This window comes from Elephantulus edwardii, unplaced genomic scaffold, assembly GCF_000299155.1.
Source record: "Elephantulus edwardii isolate Elephantulus edwardi_28Jun2011 unplaced genomic scaffold, EleEdw1.0 scaffold00058, whole genome shotgun sequence".
Classification (NCBI taxonomy): domain Eukaryota; kingdom Metazoa; phylum Chordata; class Mammalia; order Macroscelidea; family Macroscelididae; genus Elephantulus; species Elephantulus edwardii.
In genome coordinates, this window is record NW_006399808.1 from 10,253,561 (window position 1) to 10,274,167 (window position 20,607).

Sequence of the window (20,607 nt, forward strand, 5' to 3'; positions counted from 1 at the left end):
TACTTTTATAAGGAAATTATAAAATAAAGTTGAGGTATATTTGCTCTTTTATTACACCTGATCTGAAAATGCTTTCTGCAAAGATTAAAATATTAAATTTCTTTTTTAGGAAATATTTTTTTGTCTTTGCCGATCATAATAGTCTCTGTTATAACTGTTCATCTTTGTAGTTGTGCACAAGCAACAATATACAATACACATATAAAGGAGAGGTGCAATACTGTAATAAAACTATATTTACAAAAAAAACCAGAAAGAGGGCTGAATTTGGTATATGGGCTGTAGTTTGTTCACATTTGTTATAGCATAAAAATGGAGTTATCTGGTGATCTGTACTACAAAATAAAACTATATTTTTATTGTTACTGTTGATTAAATGATAGTACTTTTCCAAATTGATACTTCAAAAAATATTTTAAACTAAACAAATGATTATAAAATGAAAAATACTGGCATAATATTTTTTATGCCATTGTGATGAAATCATATTTTGCTATTCTTTCTTTGATTTCTTTTGTAGTCCATTAGTTGTGGTGAATAAACTCCATAAATCAAAATGTTTTGGTAGAATAGTCATTAAGAATTTACTTCAGCTTGGAGATCAAGTCATAGTTAGGCTTTGCAGTTCAGTTTACAAATACCTCAGTTTGAGCTGATTGTGATCAAGAAATTCAACTTAAAATTCCATACCCTCTTGTTAACTTCTGAATTCTCTTTCCATTTTTTAAAGACATTTTAAATGCATTATCTTGGTTGTCATCTCTTTGTTTTTTTTTATTTTTTTTAATTTTTTTTCCATCTCTTTGTTTTTAAAGCCATCTTTTTATGTTTTTCCTCCATCTGTCTTTGTGCTTCATCCAAAATTATGTCACAAAAGTATGTTACTGAAGAAGAAAAAGAGTGACCTTATAATGAATTTCATGTAACATTAATCCTGCAAATAGTTTATTCACTAAGAACTTAAAAGGTTTTGTAATGGGTAATTAACTGCAAATAGCCATTATTATAACTATAAATTAGACTTCTAACTTTAAATATTTATCTTTCTTAGTAGCACATTCTCAAACTCGTAGGGAGAAAAATTTCCATTCTTTTTTACTTTTCCTGCCATCACATCAAAACAAAAACAAATTGATATTTTATTTGTTTCCCTCTAAATACAAAGCCCTAAAAATCCATTTGGTTTCAAGGCTCAGCACCAGGTGACTGGAAGTATATGGAGTTATTTTCTCTTTTCAGCTTTCTTTGTAAGATGTCCCAAATTCTGACTGGTTGGATAAATGTGGTTAATTTTTTTTTGTTTTGTAATGCAAGTATTTTGATGGTTGGCTTCACAGCTGAGGCGAGCCACCATTTCAAACCCAATAACAGGAGACTTGGAGACGGTACATTACAGAATTAGCAAAAGGTAAGAGATGTGTATGCTGCATATTTTGCCCTCTAATGAGTGTTTTGTACATCTTACAGGAATTATTTATTAGTCATTTAAGACAAGTAGGTCATTTTCAGTCTCCAGCTCAAGTCACCACTCTGTTTACATCCGCATGGATCAACTGCTTTGCGTTTCACAGGGCTTTCCCTTTAACTAGAGGTTCTATTTTTACCATTAATTGGCCTGTTGTTTTTAGAGAATTAATACACTACTTTGACTTTTTCATTAGATCAGATACCAATCAGCCTGGAAACCACCTGATAAATTGGGGTTTTTTATCCTTTTCCTTGCCAAAGTATGAGAAAAAGGAGGGGAAATTACCCTGGATTAATCTGGGAGCCATCTGTGTTTATGTCATTTTAGCACATTTATAAATGCTGCAGTGAATTCTTCATGGTGATTGTATTGGCATTTGTTTCTGTATTTTATAAAATACTGTTGTTATTATGGAGTCGTCTGTCTTTGTTGAATTTTCTTTTTAAGTGAAGAAAACCCAAAAAACAAAAACACCAACCACCCTTGTTAACTTAAAATTTGGCAGTGAAAAGGATAGAGTTACTACGCTTCTGAGCTCAGTTTCCCAAATGCTATTAATTAGGAGCTTGGTTGCCTTTTACTTCTCTAGATAAATGTAAAAACAACTTCATCTCAGTGAGTTTTTAAAATGACTTTAAGGAGACTGCTAGTTACTCTTTTTTCACACAACTTAAAGAAAATTAAAGTTCTAGATTAAAAACTTCTAGATTTTGAGAAAGTCCCTGTGAAACCCAGTGCTAGAAACCATTTACATACAGCATCGAATGATTTTTTTTTTAAAAGTGAAAGGACAATCCACAACAAAAGTCTGTCAGCTCATTTTTCTCTTGATTTGAAAGTGGCTTATGTTTATTGCCGACTTTCTAAATGTTTTTGATGATTTGAAACCATTGCCTACTATCCAAACCAATCTGAACCCTTCCAATCACCTGTGGCTTGGCAAAACAAAACTATATGAACAACCACCACAATAAGAATTGCCTGCTACTGGAGTAAGTCCTCGTCCTTTCTCTTTTTTTTTTTTTTTTTTTGTAGAGAAGACGACATACAAGACAAGAAACCGAGACTGGACAACAGACCACAGCACAGCACAGAGTATCTAAGAGGTAAGGGAGTAATGGAGAGGGTTTTAGTCATAACTGGATCATCTCCTTTTGAGAATATTAATTTTCATAGTATCATAATATGATTTCTAAGACCTAGCCTATTCATTTTAAGTATTTGTTGACAACTAGGCTTACATTTTTCTGATTGACTAATAAACAAATTATTATGAGGCAATTAATGGAATTTTTCCTGAGGAATTTTCTAGACTACAAATTGCTGATATTCCCCAAACCTTAGCTGATTGATGGTCTCATTATCAAAATAAGAGTTGGAAATTTTCCTAAAACAAAGAAAATTTTCCTAGAACAAAGCCTGATTTGGCCTCTATCGTGTAATGGGATAGACATATTTAGAGACATACATGATTTGCAATGAGCTAAGCCTTAACTCTAATTTTAGGTTGTGCTTAATTTCCTATTATTTTATAGAACCTCATTTTTGAAAAGATAAACTATTCACTCTAGCAATGTAACTTTAAATTTTTATTATGTTAAAGTTAAAAATTTTATATTATAATTTTAATTTAATTAAAGATAAACATTTTAATGTAAACTAATGAACCGTTCTGTAGAATGTCTGAAAAAAAGCCCTTATTTTTTAAATTTAAAAATTTGCATATTTTATGAGATTATTACATGGTTTTAATTAAGCATTTTTACTGTCATAAAGCTTATGAGTATCTAGATTGTCCAGATTTGTATGTTTTCTGAAAGTATATAGAACACATTTCTTGAATTCATTGTTTTGGAGTAATTTTTTTATGATTTTTCTACGTATAAAACAAAACCTTTTTTTTTTTTGTTAGTCAAAAGGTAAGGAACTCATGGTTGAGTGTCCTTCCTGACCTGTGGTCCTTAAGGCTTTTATTGAGGATTTTCTTATTATAGATGTAAAATATGTTAACTGAGCTCCAAGATATTTTTTGTAGTTTCTTTTCCTATTTACTGACTTTCTTTGTTTCCATAACTATACTTTTATTAGAAGACAGCATCAGTGGGAGAATCAAGATTTTGAACATCCCAAGGCAGAGTATTTTTTTCCCCCTGAATACATTCTTTAGATTTTTTTTTAAAGCAAAACAAGTGGAAAAGATTTACTAATGCAGTTAAGACATAACTAGTGTAAGGTGAGCCATGAAAAAGAGTTAAAGTGACAAGAAAGAAGAGGGAAGAGGGTGAAAGGACCTTGGAAAGACAGGAATAAAACCAGATCTTACAGTATGCTGTTAGCAGAAAAGGAGAGTAAGAGGGCAGCAGAACTTTTTTTTAAAAATTTTTTATTTTATTTTATTATTTTTGTGTAAGTATACCATCAAATCAGATCTGACTGATACAGGAGGAGATTGTCCCTCCTTCACCCGGCAGAGCATCTGATGGAAGAGGGCAGCAGAACTTTTAAAGACATACTAGCCCACAGCCATTGGACTCTTGCCAATAAATTAGACTCGATTACCCTTAGGAAAATGACCTGGAAGCATTATTTCTAATTATTCCTAGTTTATTTTTTTAATCTTCTGGATTTAAACCTCTGAGATAAAACTTTGCTGGATTTTTGAGAACTGTGAAATCCTACTTTTATATGATATTTTATATGAGCAGCAAGCAGGTGGCAGCCAGACGGTAGCATTAGAAATATTCAAAGATTACGAGTAACAACAGAAAAAAATTTGTCCAGTCTTGGCACAGTATACTCTGTGTGTGTCCATTTAAAACAGCCTATTGATTTTTAATTTTAAGGAAAAAATTCCAGCAACGATTTTAAGAATAGAACACTTATTGAAAAAAAAAAGAGATCTCAATTTTTTTTTGAGATCTCAATTGTTAAAGAAGAAATTTCTTACAGAAAGTATCTAGTATGTTTTATATTCTAATAAATAAAAGTTGCTCCTGTTTGGAATTTAATAGCTATGTCAAGAAATTTTCTACCAATCACTGTAAATCTTAATTTTGAAGATTGGCAAATGGAAGAAAAAAAAATTTTATGTTTTCTTTAAAAAATAATATTCTGACAAAGGTATCTTATAAATAAAAATAAATAAATAGAAAAAAGAATTTTCATATTCTGATGTTAGTAATGAATTCCTTTTGCTGTATTCTGTATTTTAAAAGGATCAGAAGGAAATCTCAGTACTTATATTTTTAGAAATTTTGGAGTGATTGCATCATTTTCTAGGAAAGGAAAATAAAGGTGCCAACAGTAGGGCAAATACAGTTTTCCATAGGCAAAAATATATATGGGTGTTTTTTAATGTTTAAAGACTCTAAACCAAATATCTTTTTATTCATGTTATTGACCATCTGTGAACATTTGACAAAGACATTTCTGTCTTTTCAAGCATTAAAACAAAATTAAGCCAAAAAGTCCTTGAATAGTTACTTATTAATATATAAATAATAATATATAACTAACATAATGATTAGTAATAGAGAACTGTTAGTTTTTGCTAGGTCACAAAGATAGAATTTATATTTTTGAAAGGTTAACAGTTATGCTTTATGGAAAAAGCTTCAGGCCTTTGTTCATAGGGTTGCTATATGTTGTGCTCAACTTGATGACAATCAACAATAACAACATATTACATATAGTTTTCTGTTCGCTAACTGTAGAACATTCATTTTTCACTTGTATATTGAGTTAGAAGATGGTGACAGTGTTCGAATTAAATCACTAACTTTGGAGGTTTTTAAAAACCAATGTCCATAACCTCCAAAAATGGTGTTCTATGTCTGTTATTACTGCTCTGTTAGAAATAAAATTATGCAATGTGAGACTGTCATTTGTTATAAAAATATTCTGTGATGTTTTTACAAAATCGTTTTTTTTAAAGTATGATACAAATAATTCCAATTCTAGACCCCTGAGTATATAACTGAAAAGAATTGGAAGCAAAAACACAAACCGTAACATGTGTACCAGTGTTCATTTAAGCACTACTTATAATTGCTGAAAGGTAGAAACAACCTAAATATCCATCAGTGATAAATAATAAACAAAATATAGTATGTCATTAAAGAGTTGAATCTTACTCAACCATAGAGAGAAGTGATGGACTGACACATGTTACAGCATGCATGAACCTTGAATATATTATACTGAGTGGAATAAGTAAGACACCAAAGGACAGATACCATATGATCCCTATTGAACCCTGACTTTTGTTAATGGTGGTGGAATAATTTGATTGCACAACATGGTAAATGTAATAAATATCATGGAATTGTACATGTAAATGTGGAATTGACAAATGTTTTGTCAATTTTGCTACAAAAAATGAGGAATATAAAAATAATATATTTTAAAAATACAGATCCTATTGGAGGAAAAATTCTGAAGCTTTAATTATTCTAATTGAATGCATAAACTAGCACTCATATTTCTTTCATAAAGACCAAAAGGAACATACTTCTATCTAGTTATTAGAGAACTCAAGTAGCCTAATGATTGAGGAATTATGTATCAACCCAAAGGCTGATGGCTCAAATCCACTAGGTGGTTCATGGGAGAAAGAAAACCCACCTGGAAAATCAGGTATGAATTGGTTCTGGCTTGGTGGCAATGAGTTTTTTGAGTAAGGTATTAGTGAAAAAATGGAGCACGTATTACCTGGAGATAGAGGTCTTTTTTTCTTCTTTAATAATATATTTTGTAAAAAAAACCCCATACTATGACTTGATGATTTTTTTCACTTGTACTAAAGAGGGTAACCTAGCAGTAAGGAGCTGTGCTGGCAACCCAAAGGCACATTGTTTGAAGCCACCAGCTGCTCCATGTGAGGAGAGTTGGGCAGTCTCCTCCCATGACATTTATTGCCTCTGAAAACCCATTGGAGGGTCAGCTGTGCGTTGGTTTCAACTTCATGGTACATAACAACATTAAAATAAATGTTGTAACTTTAAGATATCACTCAAAGCACTGAAGAGTAAAGAAAATAACAGTTTTAGATAAGGTAAAGCAAGAAGAAGGCCACTGACTGGGTCTTAAGAGAGGGGACAATTTAAATTTATTACTTTGCTTCCTTACAGTTTTCAAATATTCTACAACAAAGTAAATTCAAGACCGAATTCTAAAGCCTACCTAATAATATTTACAATCCTATTGATGACAGATAAGTAGTAATGATTTATTATATATGTTGTTGTTGTTATATGCTGTTGAGTTGCTTACAGCTCATAGCAACCTTATATATACAAGAGCCCTAAACCATGTTCTAGCCTGTGCCAACATCACTATCTCTTGACACACGTACCCCCATTACCCCAATCAGTGAATTGATCATCTCATTGAGGTCTTCCTCTCTTAGGCTGTCCCTCCACCCTCCCAAATATAATGTCCCTCTCCAAGGACTGATCTGTCCTTGCAGCATGCCCAAAGTATGTCAGATGAAGTCTCAGAATCTTGCCTCCAAGGAGCAGCCTGGTTTCACCCTCTCAAGGATGAATCTGTTTGTTCTCCTAACAGTCCATGGTATAGTCAACACTCTTCTCCAGCACCACAGCTCAAAGGCATCAATTCTGTTTCATCCCTAGTCACTGTCCAGCTCTCTGACGCAAAGCACACCAATGCGAAGACTATGGATTAGGTGCACCTTAGTCTCCAGCCTGACATCATTGTTCTGCACTACCCTGGAGGGGTCCCTGATCCAGATAAAATGTTTTAAACAGATAGAGTTCTATTAAGGAGAATCTTCTTGATGTTAAGGTGCAATCCATATTGAAGGCTATAGTCTTTGATCTTCTGCAACAAGTGCACAGTTCCCTCGCACTTTCTGCAAACAAGGTTGTATCGTCTTCATAACACAGGTTGTTGATGAGTCTCCCTAGTCTAATCAGGATGCCATGTTCTTCACAGAGTACGGTTTCACGATTTTTTTGCTCGGCATACAGATTGAATAGGCATGGAGAAAAGGATACACCCCTGATGCACAGTCTTCCTGATTTTAAACCATGCAGTGTTCCATTGTTCCATTCAGACAACAGCATCTTGACTGAGATATAGATTTCCTGTGAGCACAACTAAGTATTATGGAACTCCATTCTTCACAGTGTTAGCCATAATGTGTTGTGATCCATGCAATAAATGCTTTTAAACAATAAAACACAGATAGACATTTCTTTTGATATTTTCTGCTTTCAGTCAGGATCCATCTGCCATCAGCAGTGCTATTCTTGGTGCCACAGCCTCCCTTTTGAACTTTTGGCTTTTCCCTGTCAATGCAGTTTCAACAGTTTTTGGATGATCTTCAGCCATATGTTGCTTACATCAGATATTATTGCTATTATTCGATAATTTCCTCATTCTTTTGGATCACCTTTCTTGGGAATGGGGATAATTACGAGTCTTTTCCAGTCAGTTGGCCAGTTGACTGTCCTCCAAATTTCCAGATTGCATCTTAACACCAAAAAGAAAAAAGGTTCTTACCACTGGGCAACGTAATGATAGATGGAGAAGAAATGGAAACTTAATGATTTTGTCTTGCTTGGATCCACAATCAACACTCTTGATACCAGCAATCAGAAGATAAGGAGATTTATTTCATTGGGTAAGTCCCAATTGTCAAGGACCTCTCCAAAATAATGAAGAGCAGCATTGTCAGTTTGAAGACTAAAGTGACCTGATTTAGGCAACAATTACCGTGCATCTGAGAGTTGGACCAAAGAATTGATGCCTTTGAGTTGTGGTGGTGGAGAAGGGTACTGAATATTCCATGGGCTTCCAAAAGAACAAATAGGCATGTCTTGGAAAAAGTACAGCTAGGTGCTCCTTAGAGGCAAGGATGGCAAAGTTTTGTCTCTTGTACTTTGGACATGTTGCTAGGAGAAGCTATTTTTGGGAAAATAAGCTCATGCTTGTAAAGAATCAGCAAAAGAAAAGAGCCCCATCTCGATTGTCACAGTGACTGCAGCAGTCAGTTCAAGCGTATTAGAGACCATGAGGATGGCACAGGGTTCAGATCTGTGGTTCATAGGGTCACTATGAGCCCTACTTGACAGCACCTAACAACAGCAGCATCAAGGAGAATCATACTACATTTTGGAGGTTTCACTTGTAAAGTGAAATAGTATCTCCAGAATTCATTTTACTCTGTAGTACTAATAACAACTACTGGTATTGCAGTATGATTCTGCATATTTCAGTTTACATGTAGAACAGATAATTTGGGAGGCTAGATTTTATGATTCCTTCAGATCTGGTATATAGTGATTCTCACCATATAGTGATTCTTACCACTGGGCTGATTGATGGCATCATGATGGATGGTAAAGAGATTGAGATTGTAAACAGCTCTAGTTTTCTTGGCTCCACGGTCAACACTCTTGGCACCAGCAGCCAGGAAATTAAAAGACATATTGCATTTGGAAAGTCTGCTGTCAAGAGACCTCTCCAAAGTACTGAAGAGCAGTGATGTCAGTCTGGAGACTAAGGTATGCCTGATACAGGCCATGGTATCTGCAATCACTTGTTCTGCATCAGAGATCTGGAAAATTACTAGGGATGGTAGAAGGAGAATTGATACCTTTGAGCTGTGGTGTTGGAGAAGAGTATTGAATATACCATTGTCAGGGTCTGGCTAACTTGTCAAGCAAGGTTAACTCTGTACTATAAGACCAGCAAGACTAATTCCATCTTGGCTAGAGTATCTGCTTGGCAATAAACAAGTAGGATGTTAAAAAATAAGAATGACGTAATGTCTTAAACCTTAAAGAATATAGTGTCCTTATCAACCGAAGCCATTTGTTCCTTAGAGCACACAATAAGGTATTCTGGAGTACGTCTTTGTATTGTGCTGAGGTCTGTAAGAGTTAATGTTTGACCAGACAGTCAGCATCTTGGGACTGAATGAGATAATGCGATTGTTATAGCAGATATGCTACTAAAACCTATGTAGGCTTTGTCAAAAAAACAAAATTTGGCTATTCGCCATTTGCGGTAGCTTCTCTGCGTCTTCATTTAATCCTCGTCCCTTTCCTCGGCAGAACTGTTCGATTTAATGGGGCAGGACCCCATTATACCATGGACTGCTAAGAGAACGAACAGGTTCATCTTGGAGAGGGTTAAACCAGGCAACTCCCTGGATGCAGGGATTCTGAAACTTCTTCTGACATACTTTAGACATGTTGCACGGAAGGACCAGTTCTTGGAGAGGGACATCGTGCTTAGGAGGGTGGAGGGACAGCACAAGAGAGGAAGACTCTCAATGAGATGGATTAGTTCAGTGACTAGGAGAATGGGGGTAGGTGTATGAGAGACAATCAGATTGGCACAGGATAAAGCAGGGTTTAGGTCTGTTGTACATAGGGTTGCTATGAGTCGCAGGTGACTCGGCACCTCAACAAGAGACTTTATGAAGAAGAATGTGACATTAAGAGTGGAGGAAGACTTACCAACAGCCTGCATTATGCAGGTGGCACAGCACAACCTGGTTTGCTGAAATTGAGGAGGACTTGAAATGTTTACTGCAGAAGATCAAGGACTGCAGTCTTCAATATGGATTGCATCACAACATCAAGAAAACAAATATCCTTACCACCTGGCCAATTAGCAATAAGATACATGGATAAAAGATCGAGGTTGTTAACAATTTCATCTTGTTCGGATTAACAATCAACACTCGTGGCATCAGCAGCCAGGAAATCAAAAGATGAGTTGCTTTAGGAAAATCTTAAACAATGTCAATCTAGAGACTGATTCCAGTCTAGAAACTAAGGTGTGCCCAGTCCAGGACATGATCTTCTCAATTAATTGGCTTGCTATGCATCTGAAATCTGGACATTGATTAAGGACAGAAGAAGAATTGATGCGCTTTAAGTTGTGGTGCTGGAGAAGAGTATTGAACATACCATAGACCAGATTGCTCCTTAGGGGCAAGGATTTTGATTCTCCATCTTAGATATTTTGAGCATGTTGCCAGGAGGGACCAGTTCTTGGAGATGGACATCATGCATGGAAGGGTGGAGGGTCAGTGGAGGAGAAGAAAATCCTGTATGAGATGGATTGACACAATGACTGTGGCAGTAGGATCAGGTGTGTCAGAGATGGTGAGGTTGACTCAGAACAGGGCAGGATTCAGAGCCTCTGTTTACAGGGTCACTATGAGTCATAGTTGACTCAATGGCACATTATAATAATGGCAGTCAATACCAATCACAATTAACAAGTTTTGTCTTTTTATGTTTCCTGTCATTGTTGTCTTTAAGTGCTAAGTCCTACATTTTCTTTTGAGATTTTATGATAAATGTAAGTAAAAAATTTATGATTATGTAAGTAAAAATTAAAACAAGAAAATTGTCCTGGAGAGGGTGAAGCCAGAATGCTCCTAGGAGTCAAGGATTCTGAAACTTTGTCTGACATACTTTGGGCATGTTGCAAGGTCCTTAGAGAGGGACATCATGTTTGGGAGAGTGGAGGCATGGCACAGGAGAGGAAGACCCTCGATGAGATGGATTGATTCTGTGTTTGGGGTGGTGGGAATGAGTGTGTTGGAGATGGCGAGGTTGGCACAGGATAGAGCAGTGTTTAGGGGTCTTGTACATAGGGTCGCTATGAGTCGCAAGCAACTTGATGGCACATAACAACAAGAAGATTGGCAAAGTAAAGAAGATTGATTCTGACAAAGATTTTATCAAATGCGTATTTTAATAAACAATAGGTAGGAATAGAAATCACTGCAAATTTCTGAGAGTAGTTAGACATCATTTATAAAAATTTTAAGTTCTGCATACACTTGAGTCCACATCTTGAACTGATCCTATAGAGATGTTGTGTGTAAAGTAAAAGTTACAGATACAGAAAGTTTTGTTATCAATTGTAATATGGAAAAATTAGGAATAACCTTTTTAAAATGTTATATTGGTTTGCATACACAATTTATACATCTTGTGTTTTTTTATGTACATTTTGTTTCATAACATTTCTTCATTTACATTGTGTTTCATATCATTCCCATAGATTGTGTTTTATAAAATTAATCACCATTGATCTATGCCCACTATCAGGCCACCTGTTCAAGTTTCCAATGGTACTATCCTAATTCCTTTACCCCCTCCCTCTGCCCAACAAACTCTGCATCCCCATGATTTCCTCCACCCCTGTCCCCACCCTTACCTCCATGCACCCTTCCTTTTCCCCTTTGGATTTTATCCATATCTTACTAGTCATTCTTCTATTTTTACAATAATAGAAATAACCTTTTTAATAGTGCTGTATTGATGGAGCTTCATAGCAATTGCTGGAGTTGAGGATATTTATTAAAAAAGAAAAACAGTAGTTTGAAAAGTAGAAGTGCAGTTGTACGTATTGAATTAAAAAGATTCCATCAGTGATGATCAGGTAGGAATGTGTATTTATAAATTGAGGTAGGAGATCCGGTTAGATATAGTCTCTTTCTGCAAAGGGGTAAAATGTTGAAAGGATAGATACTTTTAAACTTATGAACTATATTTAATCTGTGAGGGATATAACTAGGGAAAAGGCTCCCATACTTCTGGTTTGTTTAAGATTTTGAAGGCAAACTTTTTTTAAAAAAATTTTATTATTTTTGTGTGCGTGTATCATTAAATCAGATCTGACTGGTACAGGACGAGATTGTCCCTCCTTCCCTGGCAGAGCATCTGGTGGATGGCAAACATTTTTGTTTCAACAGCTTTGACGTTAAATTTACTACCACACATTTATTTATTAATACCATGCAGTAATTTTAAGTGCATTCAAAGTTGTGCATCCATTATCAGATGAGATCAGACACCTTTGGGGTGATGAATCGTAGATTGTGTATCTACTATCACAAATGATTTTAGAACTTTTTTTTTATCCTAAAAGGAACTCTGCATGCCTCAGCCATAACTAGCTAATCCCACATTCCCTCCTAGCCCTAAGCAACCACTAATTTGCATATTTGAGACATTATATAGTAATAGAATCACATAAGTTGTCTTTTATATCTAGCTTTTTTTCACTTAGAGTTTATACCTGTAGCATATGTCAGTAATTCATACCTTTTTTTATGGCTGAATAATACTTCATTCTATGGATATATTGCATTTTATTCAATCATCCTTCAATGAATAGGCATTTGTATTGTTTCTACTTTTTGGCTATTGTAAATAATACTTCTGTAAATACCTGGCCGATATGCACATGAAAATATGTTTGACATTATTAGTCATAAGGCATCAATCCATAGAATTCTTCCCAGGCAGAAAAAGTAGTTACATTGACATGCTAGAGTAGTTCTTCCAGGGATCATCGAGGGAATCCTGGAGATTTAAGTCCAGGTAAAAATAGTGGGAAGACTAAAGGGTGAAAGGTTGATTATATAAGAGGAGAAAGAAATAATCGGTGATTAAGGGTTCCTTAAATAGTGGAAGTTGAGGTAATGTTGGAACCAGAGTGAAGAAACTACAAAGAGTAGCTAAGGTTATATGCAAGGATATTGTTGTTAGGTGCCCTCAAGTTGAGGAATGTTTTGTAGTGACCTTAGGAACAATTAATCTGAACACTTTTCTTTCCTGTGCCACCTCATAGTCTCTAACTCAGTCAAGCCCATTGCCGCTGTCACTGTATCCGCTCACCTGATTTCACCGTCCTTCCACTTTTCCAAACATCATGTCCCTCTCCAAGAAATAACCTTTCCTAGCAATGTGCTAGTATGTGAGATGAAGCTTCATCATCTTCACCTCCAAGGAACACTCTGGCTGCCCCTTCTCACTGACATATCTGTTGGTTCTTTTGGCAGTCCGTGGGACATGATTTCAGTTTTTCTTGGATGGGCAGGAGGAGAGTCTGGGAGTTGAGAGTCAGAGATTTTTGATAGTGGAGGAAGAAGAGAACAAGAGTAAGGGCCTCTTTGAAGTTGATGTTCCTGAACTTTTAATGACAGTTTTGACCCCATTGACTTCTTTCCAGCAAGATGTAGTAGATTGGTATATAAGCTTAGAGGAAAGATAGTTGAATATAAACGTTTTGCTAAATGTTGAAATAATGGATCTTGAAATCAAAGTGTGACGCAAGGAAAAGTGATGAAAAAGAAGGACTATTAGAATAAAGCACATGTCAAAGGGATATAGTTGAAGTTTTGTATTTTTACATTATTTTTATAGTTGAGGTTTTGATTGAGCTTTTTATTGGGCTATCAATCTTACAACATCCTTTAAATTCATCCTCTCAAAGTGCTTTTTAGTCTTTCAATTGTGCAGCCACCATCTAATTTCAGAATATCTTTATCACCCTAGAAAGAAACTTTATAACTATTGGCAGTTAGTCCCCAATCCCCTCAGCCCTATCTCCTAAAAGACTAAAACTCACTGTCACCGAGTTGCTTTCAGCTGGTAGCAGCTGTCAGATTTTCTGGACCGTAAATCTTAAAGGGAGGAGCTGCTGGTGGATTTGAACCCCTGGAGATACATGACCTTGAGGGTTGGCACTGCAACACACTTCTGACTATACCACCAGCTAATAACTTATTTTCTTTTTCTGAGATTTGCCTGTTCTGGACATTTCATATAAACAGAATCATACAATATGTAGTCTTTTTTATTTGTCTTCATTTACTTAACCCAAGTATTTCAAGGTTCATCCATGTTGTAACATTATCTTCATTTCTGTGGCTGTATAGGCATATAATATTTTATTTACTAAAATTTCAGTAGTATATACATAGATGTAGAATTATTGGACTCTGCTGTAACTCTTTAACTTTTTTAGGAAATACCATACTGTTTGCCAAAGCAATTACACTGTTTTACATTCCCACTAACAGTAATTAAGATTCTGGTTTCTTTATGTTCTCATTGATGTTTGTTATTCTCCATTTTTTTAAATTATAATGATCCCAGTGAGTGTTTTGGAATACTTGTTTTCAAAATCTTTTTTTTGTTTGTTTGTTTGTTTTAAAAATCTTTGTTTATCTTAATATATAATATATTAATTTTTTTCTCTTAAAATGTTAGTATTTTTTAGATCAGGCTAAAGTTCTCAGTTAATGTTTCTCTGCACTATATGTTATTAGCAATTTTTTCTGATGGTTTGAAATCCTGGTGGTGGTGGAGGTGTGTTCTTTACAGTTGGAACTGACCCAGATCCTCCAGTGGGTTTTCAGAGGCAATAAATTGCATGGGAGGAGATTGCCCCTCTTTCTCCAATAGAGCAACTGGTAGATTTGAACTCAAGTTTGGTACATATTTATTCAGATTTTAAAAAAACTCTTGCTGGTTGGTAATAGCTTTAAATAACTTCCTTATAATAGGGAAACCCAGCTCTTTCCCTCAAAATTTTATAGTAAATGAGAGCATAGTTCAACTTTTTTCGTTCCAACTACTAGCTGAAAAATATGACATCTTTTAAAAATTATATCATTAATAAAAATAGCTTTGAACAAGTGTTTAGTTAAAAGCTTATTGCCCTATATATTTTTAAAATTTAAAATAAATACTTAAAAAAATTTAGTTTTTGAGCAAGATGGCGCTTTCCATGATGTTGAGCTCTTTCTCACGGCTGTTGACCCCGGCCCGGCTCCCGAGCAGCCTTTCAGTGAGGTCCAAGTTTTACCTTCATGAACCACGAAATAGCAAACCTAATTGGGTGAAAGTTGGACTGACCTTGGGCGCTTCAGCCTTCTTGTGGGGCTATCTAATCAAACAACACAATGAAGATGTTCTAGAGTATAAACGAAGAAATGGATTGGAGTAAACTACTGAAAGATAGTTCCATACAGAGATTACACCAGTTCCTCTGGACTCGGTAACCTCGCGATTGTAAATGAGAAAGAAAAGAGTTGTATGTGGATATAGATTGTAATTTTTTGTGTGTTATATTGTTAAATGAACAAATAAAAATACTTCAGAAAAATGTAAAAAAAAATTTAGTTTTTGGGCTTCATATAAATAAAACTAGTACTTTCTTCTTGGTCTTAGTGCCTGGCTCTCTGGCTATGAAAATCCTGTAGTGTCTCGAATTAACATGAGGATACAAGATTTAACAGGACTGGATGTTTCCACGGCAGAGGAATTACAGGTAGATAATTATATTATCTTTAAATTGTATATTATTATATTATCATTAAATTATCTTTACATCTTCTTCAGGAGTTGTTTAAGAAGCAATTTGTGGTACAGTTTAGGTCATCTTTGATTTGCATGTTATGTTGTGACTGTAAAAGTGATTGAACATACTGAATGCATGCAAACCAGTATTAGTAATCAATGGAAAACAATCATGAAAATTTTAATAATCAATGGGGAAATATTGTGATTCTTCTGTAATCCCTTAAATTTGTTTTTTAATCAAAATGTGAAAACTTTATCATCAATTATAAAAGCATAGAAAAAGTAGTAGTGTAGAACACTAACATTAAGGACATTTACATTTTAATTTTTCTCATTTTCTGGCTGCATATGTCTTTCAGTGACCCGATGAATCTTATTTTCTTTTATTTATTTTTATTTCTTATTGTGATTTAAATGGAAGTTTATAGAGATGATGATTTTATATTCAACTGTTCATTTCTTAAAAATTATTTCTGTGCAACTTGACAAAGAAACTTATTTTCCCAATACATATTTTGTTTCATAAACTTAATTACACATTCATGCACATTTTATTTAATGACATTAATTATGTTATCCATACTGTAGTAACACTATTTCTATACTTTTTCTTTTAATAATTTATTTTTCCTTCTTTTTTTTGAGATATCCATATATAGTATTATCCTAGTTTTAATATAAGATTGTACAACCATCACCCATATTTAATTCTAGAACATTTTCATCACCACAAAAAGAAATTCCACATCTATTAGTAGTCTTTCTCTGTCCTCATTCCACTGCACTATGCAGCCTTCGCTCTGGACTCCTGTCGTGACAAAAATACCTAATCACATATCCCTTTTAAACAGTTTCTCCCTCGTCTGTTTCAATGCAGTATACATTTTTGAACCCATCTTTCTCAGTCTCCCCCCAGCCCCAGTGTCAGTCCTGTTTTACAACAGTGGCACCATGTAGTATTTGTCCTTTTGTGACTAAGATACTTTCCTCAGCATAATGTTCTCCAAGGTCACCCATTCTGAATAATATTGCGTGAGTTCCTTGTTTGTCAATGCATCATAGTATTCCATTGTGTGAATATACCACAACTTCTCTATCCATTCATTTGTTGATAGGCACCTGGGTTGTTTCCAACTCCTTGCTATTGTGAACAAAGCTGTGATAAACATGGGTGTGCATATATCTGCTTGGATGCCAGTTATGATTTCTTTGGGGTATATTCCCAGTAGTGGAATTGCTGGGTCAAATGGTATCTCTATTTGAAGCTTTTTGAGAAAGCGCCATATCGCCTTCCACAGTGGTTGCACCATTTTACACTCAACCACCAGTGAATAAGGGTTCCAGTTTCTCCACAACCTCGCCAGCATTTGTTGCTTGCTGTTCTGTTAAATTTTGCTATTCTGACTAGGGTGAAGTGATATCTCATAGTTTTGATTTGCATCTCTCTTAGAGCTAGGGATTTTGAACATTTCTTCATGGGTTTGTTTGCCATCTGAATGTCTTCTTTGGTGAACTGTCTGTTCATATCCTGTGCCCAATTTTCTATTGGATTATATACCTATATCTTGTGATATGTACAAGGTTTTTGTGATATATATTGCTAAAGGTTATAGAACTAAGAATGGGATTGCTAGGTCATATGATAAGTGTATAATATATAAAGGAGCTACCAAACAGTTTTCCAGAGTGATTATATTTGTTTATGTTTTTTACTGTAACTGCTGGCTGAAACCGACCTGTGGGTTCATACGTGTTCTAGAGTGGAACCTTTGCGGACTAAAAGAGGAGCAGGGACATGAGAGATTGGGGCAAGACAAAGATTCCTGATCAAGCCCAAATTTATTTGATGAATTCTGCTATAAATAGGCAACGAGTAGGCTGGACTGCCAGGAAACCCAGCCCTAGGTTATCAGTTTACAAAGGAGAGGGAGGGGCATGCCCCAAGGTGTTGATTTAAGAGGTAGGCATAGTCCCAGAGATGGACAGGGGTGGCAGCTGCATGCCAAAAAGTGTTATCAGTGGCAGAGTTAAGATCTACTCAGGATGGCTTCCTACATTTTACCAGCAGTATATGTGGGTTCTAATTTCTCTATGTTCTTTATACTACTAGATACATTTCTTTTTTTCAAATTACAACCAACCTAGTTAAGAAAGATGTGTTGCATTGGGAAATCAGCTTCCAAAGACTTATTTGAAGTGCTAAAGAATAAATGATGTCATTTTAAAGAATAAGATGTTCCTGATCAAGTCATATTTCAGTGGCTTCTTATGGATCTGCAGGTTGGACAGAAAATAAGTATGACAGAAAAATACTAGAAACTTTTGAGTTGTGATATTAGAGAAATATACTGAATATCACATGGCCTGCCAAAAGAACAAACAAGTCTGTCTTAGAGGAAGTGTAAACAGGGTACTCCCTTAGAGACAAGGGAGGTGAAACTTCATCTCACATTCTTTGGGCATGTTGTCAGGAAACTCCAGCCTTTAGAAAAAGACATCATGCTGGAAAAAGTAGAGGGTCAAAGAAAGAGAGGGAGACCCCAACAAGATGAACTGACAAAGTTCGACAGTGGACTCAAGCGTATCAGAGATTGGGAGGGTAGCACATGATAGGGCAAAATCTATTTTTTTATAAAGTCTCTGAGTCCTAGTCTACTCGATGACACCTGACAACAATTATAAAGCAAGGGACAATAATAGTGAAGAAAGAGAACTAAACAGGAGATTTCAAAGGAAGCTCAAGAAACAAAGCAGAGTATAACAAAATTTGCAAAAAGTGGGAATTTGAAAGCCATAAGGGAGGAACATGCTCAGCGTTTCTTAAACTAAAAGATCTAAAGAGCAAATTAAAGTCTCAAGTTGTAATAATGAAGAATTTTATGAACAAAATATTGAATGATGCAGGATGCATTAAAGGAAGGAAGGAAAAAGTACAACAATGAATGGATAGAAATTAAAAATATCTGTAAATGTTTATTAAATTTAATAAAATTTTAAAAAGCTGAATGTGGAAATTCCATATGACCCAGCTATTCTATTGCTTAGAATATACCCCATGAAAATGAAAACAGAGGCACAGAGTCTTGTACACCAATGTTCATAGCAGTGTTACCATCAGAAGAACATGGAAACAGCACAGATGTCCAACCACAGTCAAACGGATTGAGAAATTATGGTACATTCACATAATGGAATACTACGCAGCATGCAGAAGCAATGATTTTATAAATTATTACCTAACTTGGGAAGGACTGGAGAGCATTATACTGAGTGAACTAATTCAGTCCCATAAGGACAAATACTGTATAAAACCATAATTGAGGATGAGTATGAGAATCCTAGGGGAGGGAGCCTGGAAGCAGAGGGGTGAGAAAGGCAGTGGGCGGAAGGAGGTTAATCATAGAGTCACATAATTTGATAAGTGGGGATGGTGAAGGACATGGGAAGGATCTGGTTGAACTTGATAAATAAAAGAGTGTAAAATAATTTTTTAAAGAAAATAAAGAAAAATTCTCAGGATTAAAAAAAAATTAAAAAACCCGAACACACTCAAATTTAAAAAAAAAAAGAAGAAGAAGAAGATGGAAGGAATATACAGTTATTTTACCAAAAAAGAATTAAAAGATTGGTCGACATGGAACCATTTCAGGAAGTAGCATATGATCAAGAACCAGTGGTACTGAAAGAAGAAGTCTGAGGTGTACTGAAGGCATTGGCAAAAATAAGGCTCCCTCTTCCTAGGCTGGTGCTCAGCACAAAAAAAGGCCATGTTCAGTTCAAGCGCAAAGATTGTGAAGCCCAATGGCGAAAAGCTGGATGAATTAGAGTCTGACATTTCTCAGGCTCTTCTTGAACTGGAGATGAACTCAGACTTAAAGGCTCAATTAAGGGAGCTGAATATAACAGCAGCTAAGGAAATTGAAGTTGGTGGTGGTTGGAAAGCTATTATAATCATTGTTCCTGTTCCTCAACGGAAATCTTTCCAGAAAATCCAAGTCTGCTTAGTACGTGAACTGGAGAAAAAGTTCATTGGAAAGCGTGTTGTCTTTATTGCTTAGAGGAGAATTCTGCCTAAACCAACTCGGAAAAGCTGCACAAAAAATAAACTAAAGCGCCCCAGGAGCTTGAAGACTTGGTCTTTCCCAGTGAAACTGTGAGCAAGAAAATCCATGTAAAACTGGATGGCAGCCTGCTTATGAAGGTCCATTTGGACAAAGCACAGCAGAATAACGTAGAAAACATAAGGTTGAAACTTTCTCTGGTGTGTATAAGAAGCTCACAGGCAAGGATGTTAATTTTGAATTCCCAGAGTTTCAGTTATAAACAAAATTATTAAATAAAGGTATTGTTCAGAGAAAAAAAAATAAGGCTCAACAACAACAGACATATGAAGAAATACTCCAAATCACTGGCAATTAGAGAGATGCAAATAAAAACCACAGTGAGATACCATTTCACTCTAGTAGCTGTGGCAAAGTTTAACAGGACAGCAAGTAATAAATGTTGGGGAGGATGTAGTTAGATAGGAACTCTTTTACGTTGTTGGTGGGATTGGACAACTACTCTGGAGGGCAGTTTGACGCTTCCTCAAAAAGCTGGACATAGACATTCCATATGACCCAAGCTTATTCCATTACTTGGAATATACCCCAAGAAAATGAAAACTGAGGCACAAATGGAAACTTGTACAACAATGTTCATAGCAGTGTTATTCACCATCACAAGATTATGGAAACAGTCCAGATGTCCATTCACAAACAAATGGATTGAGAAGTTAGAATACAACATGCAGGAGCAATCATTTTGTATTCTATAAACTTTCATTATGAGACTCAGGGACAAATACTGTATAAAACTGTTATTGTAGAATGAGTTGAGGATCCAAGGGAGAGGTAGGGGAAGGGAGAAAATAAAGATGTGAGGATGGGGGAGGAGGGTGTTAATCATAGGGTTACACAATTCAGTGGGTGGGGTGAAGAAAATGAGAAGATC

At 35.4% G+C, this 20,607-nt stretch overlaps 1 protein-coding gene and 2 pseudogenes across 3 annotated transcripts in view; all 3 read left to right on the forward strand.

Moving 5' to 3' along the window:
- P4HA1 (prolyl 4-hydroxylase, alpha polypeptide I) overlaps positions 1–20,607 on the forward strand; it is a 123,596-nt gene that overhangs the window by 75,202 nt on the left and 27,787 nt on the right. For all 3 annotated transcript variants that reach the window (XM_006887547.1, XM_006887548.1, XM_006887549.1), the window contains 2 exons: positions 1,338–1,408; positions 15,484–15,583. In XM_006887547.1, the coding sequence (XP_006887609.1) occupies positions 1,338–1,408; positions 15,484–15,583 (171 nt within the window). The remainder of the gene's footprint in view (positions 1–1,337; positions 1,409–15,483; positions 15,584–20,607) is intronic.
- LOC102865791 lies at positions 15,029–15,259 on the forward strand (annotated as a pseudogene).
- On the forward strand, positions 19,383–19,938 carry LOC102865392 (annotated as a pseudogene).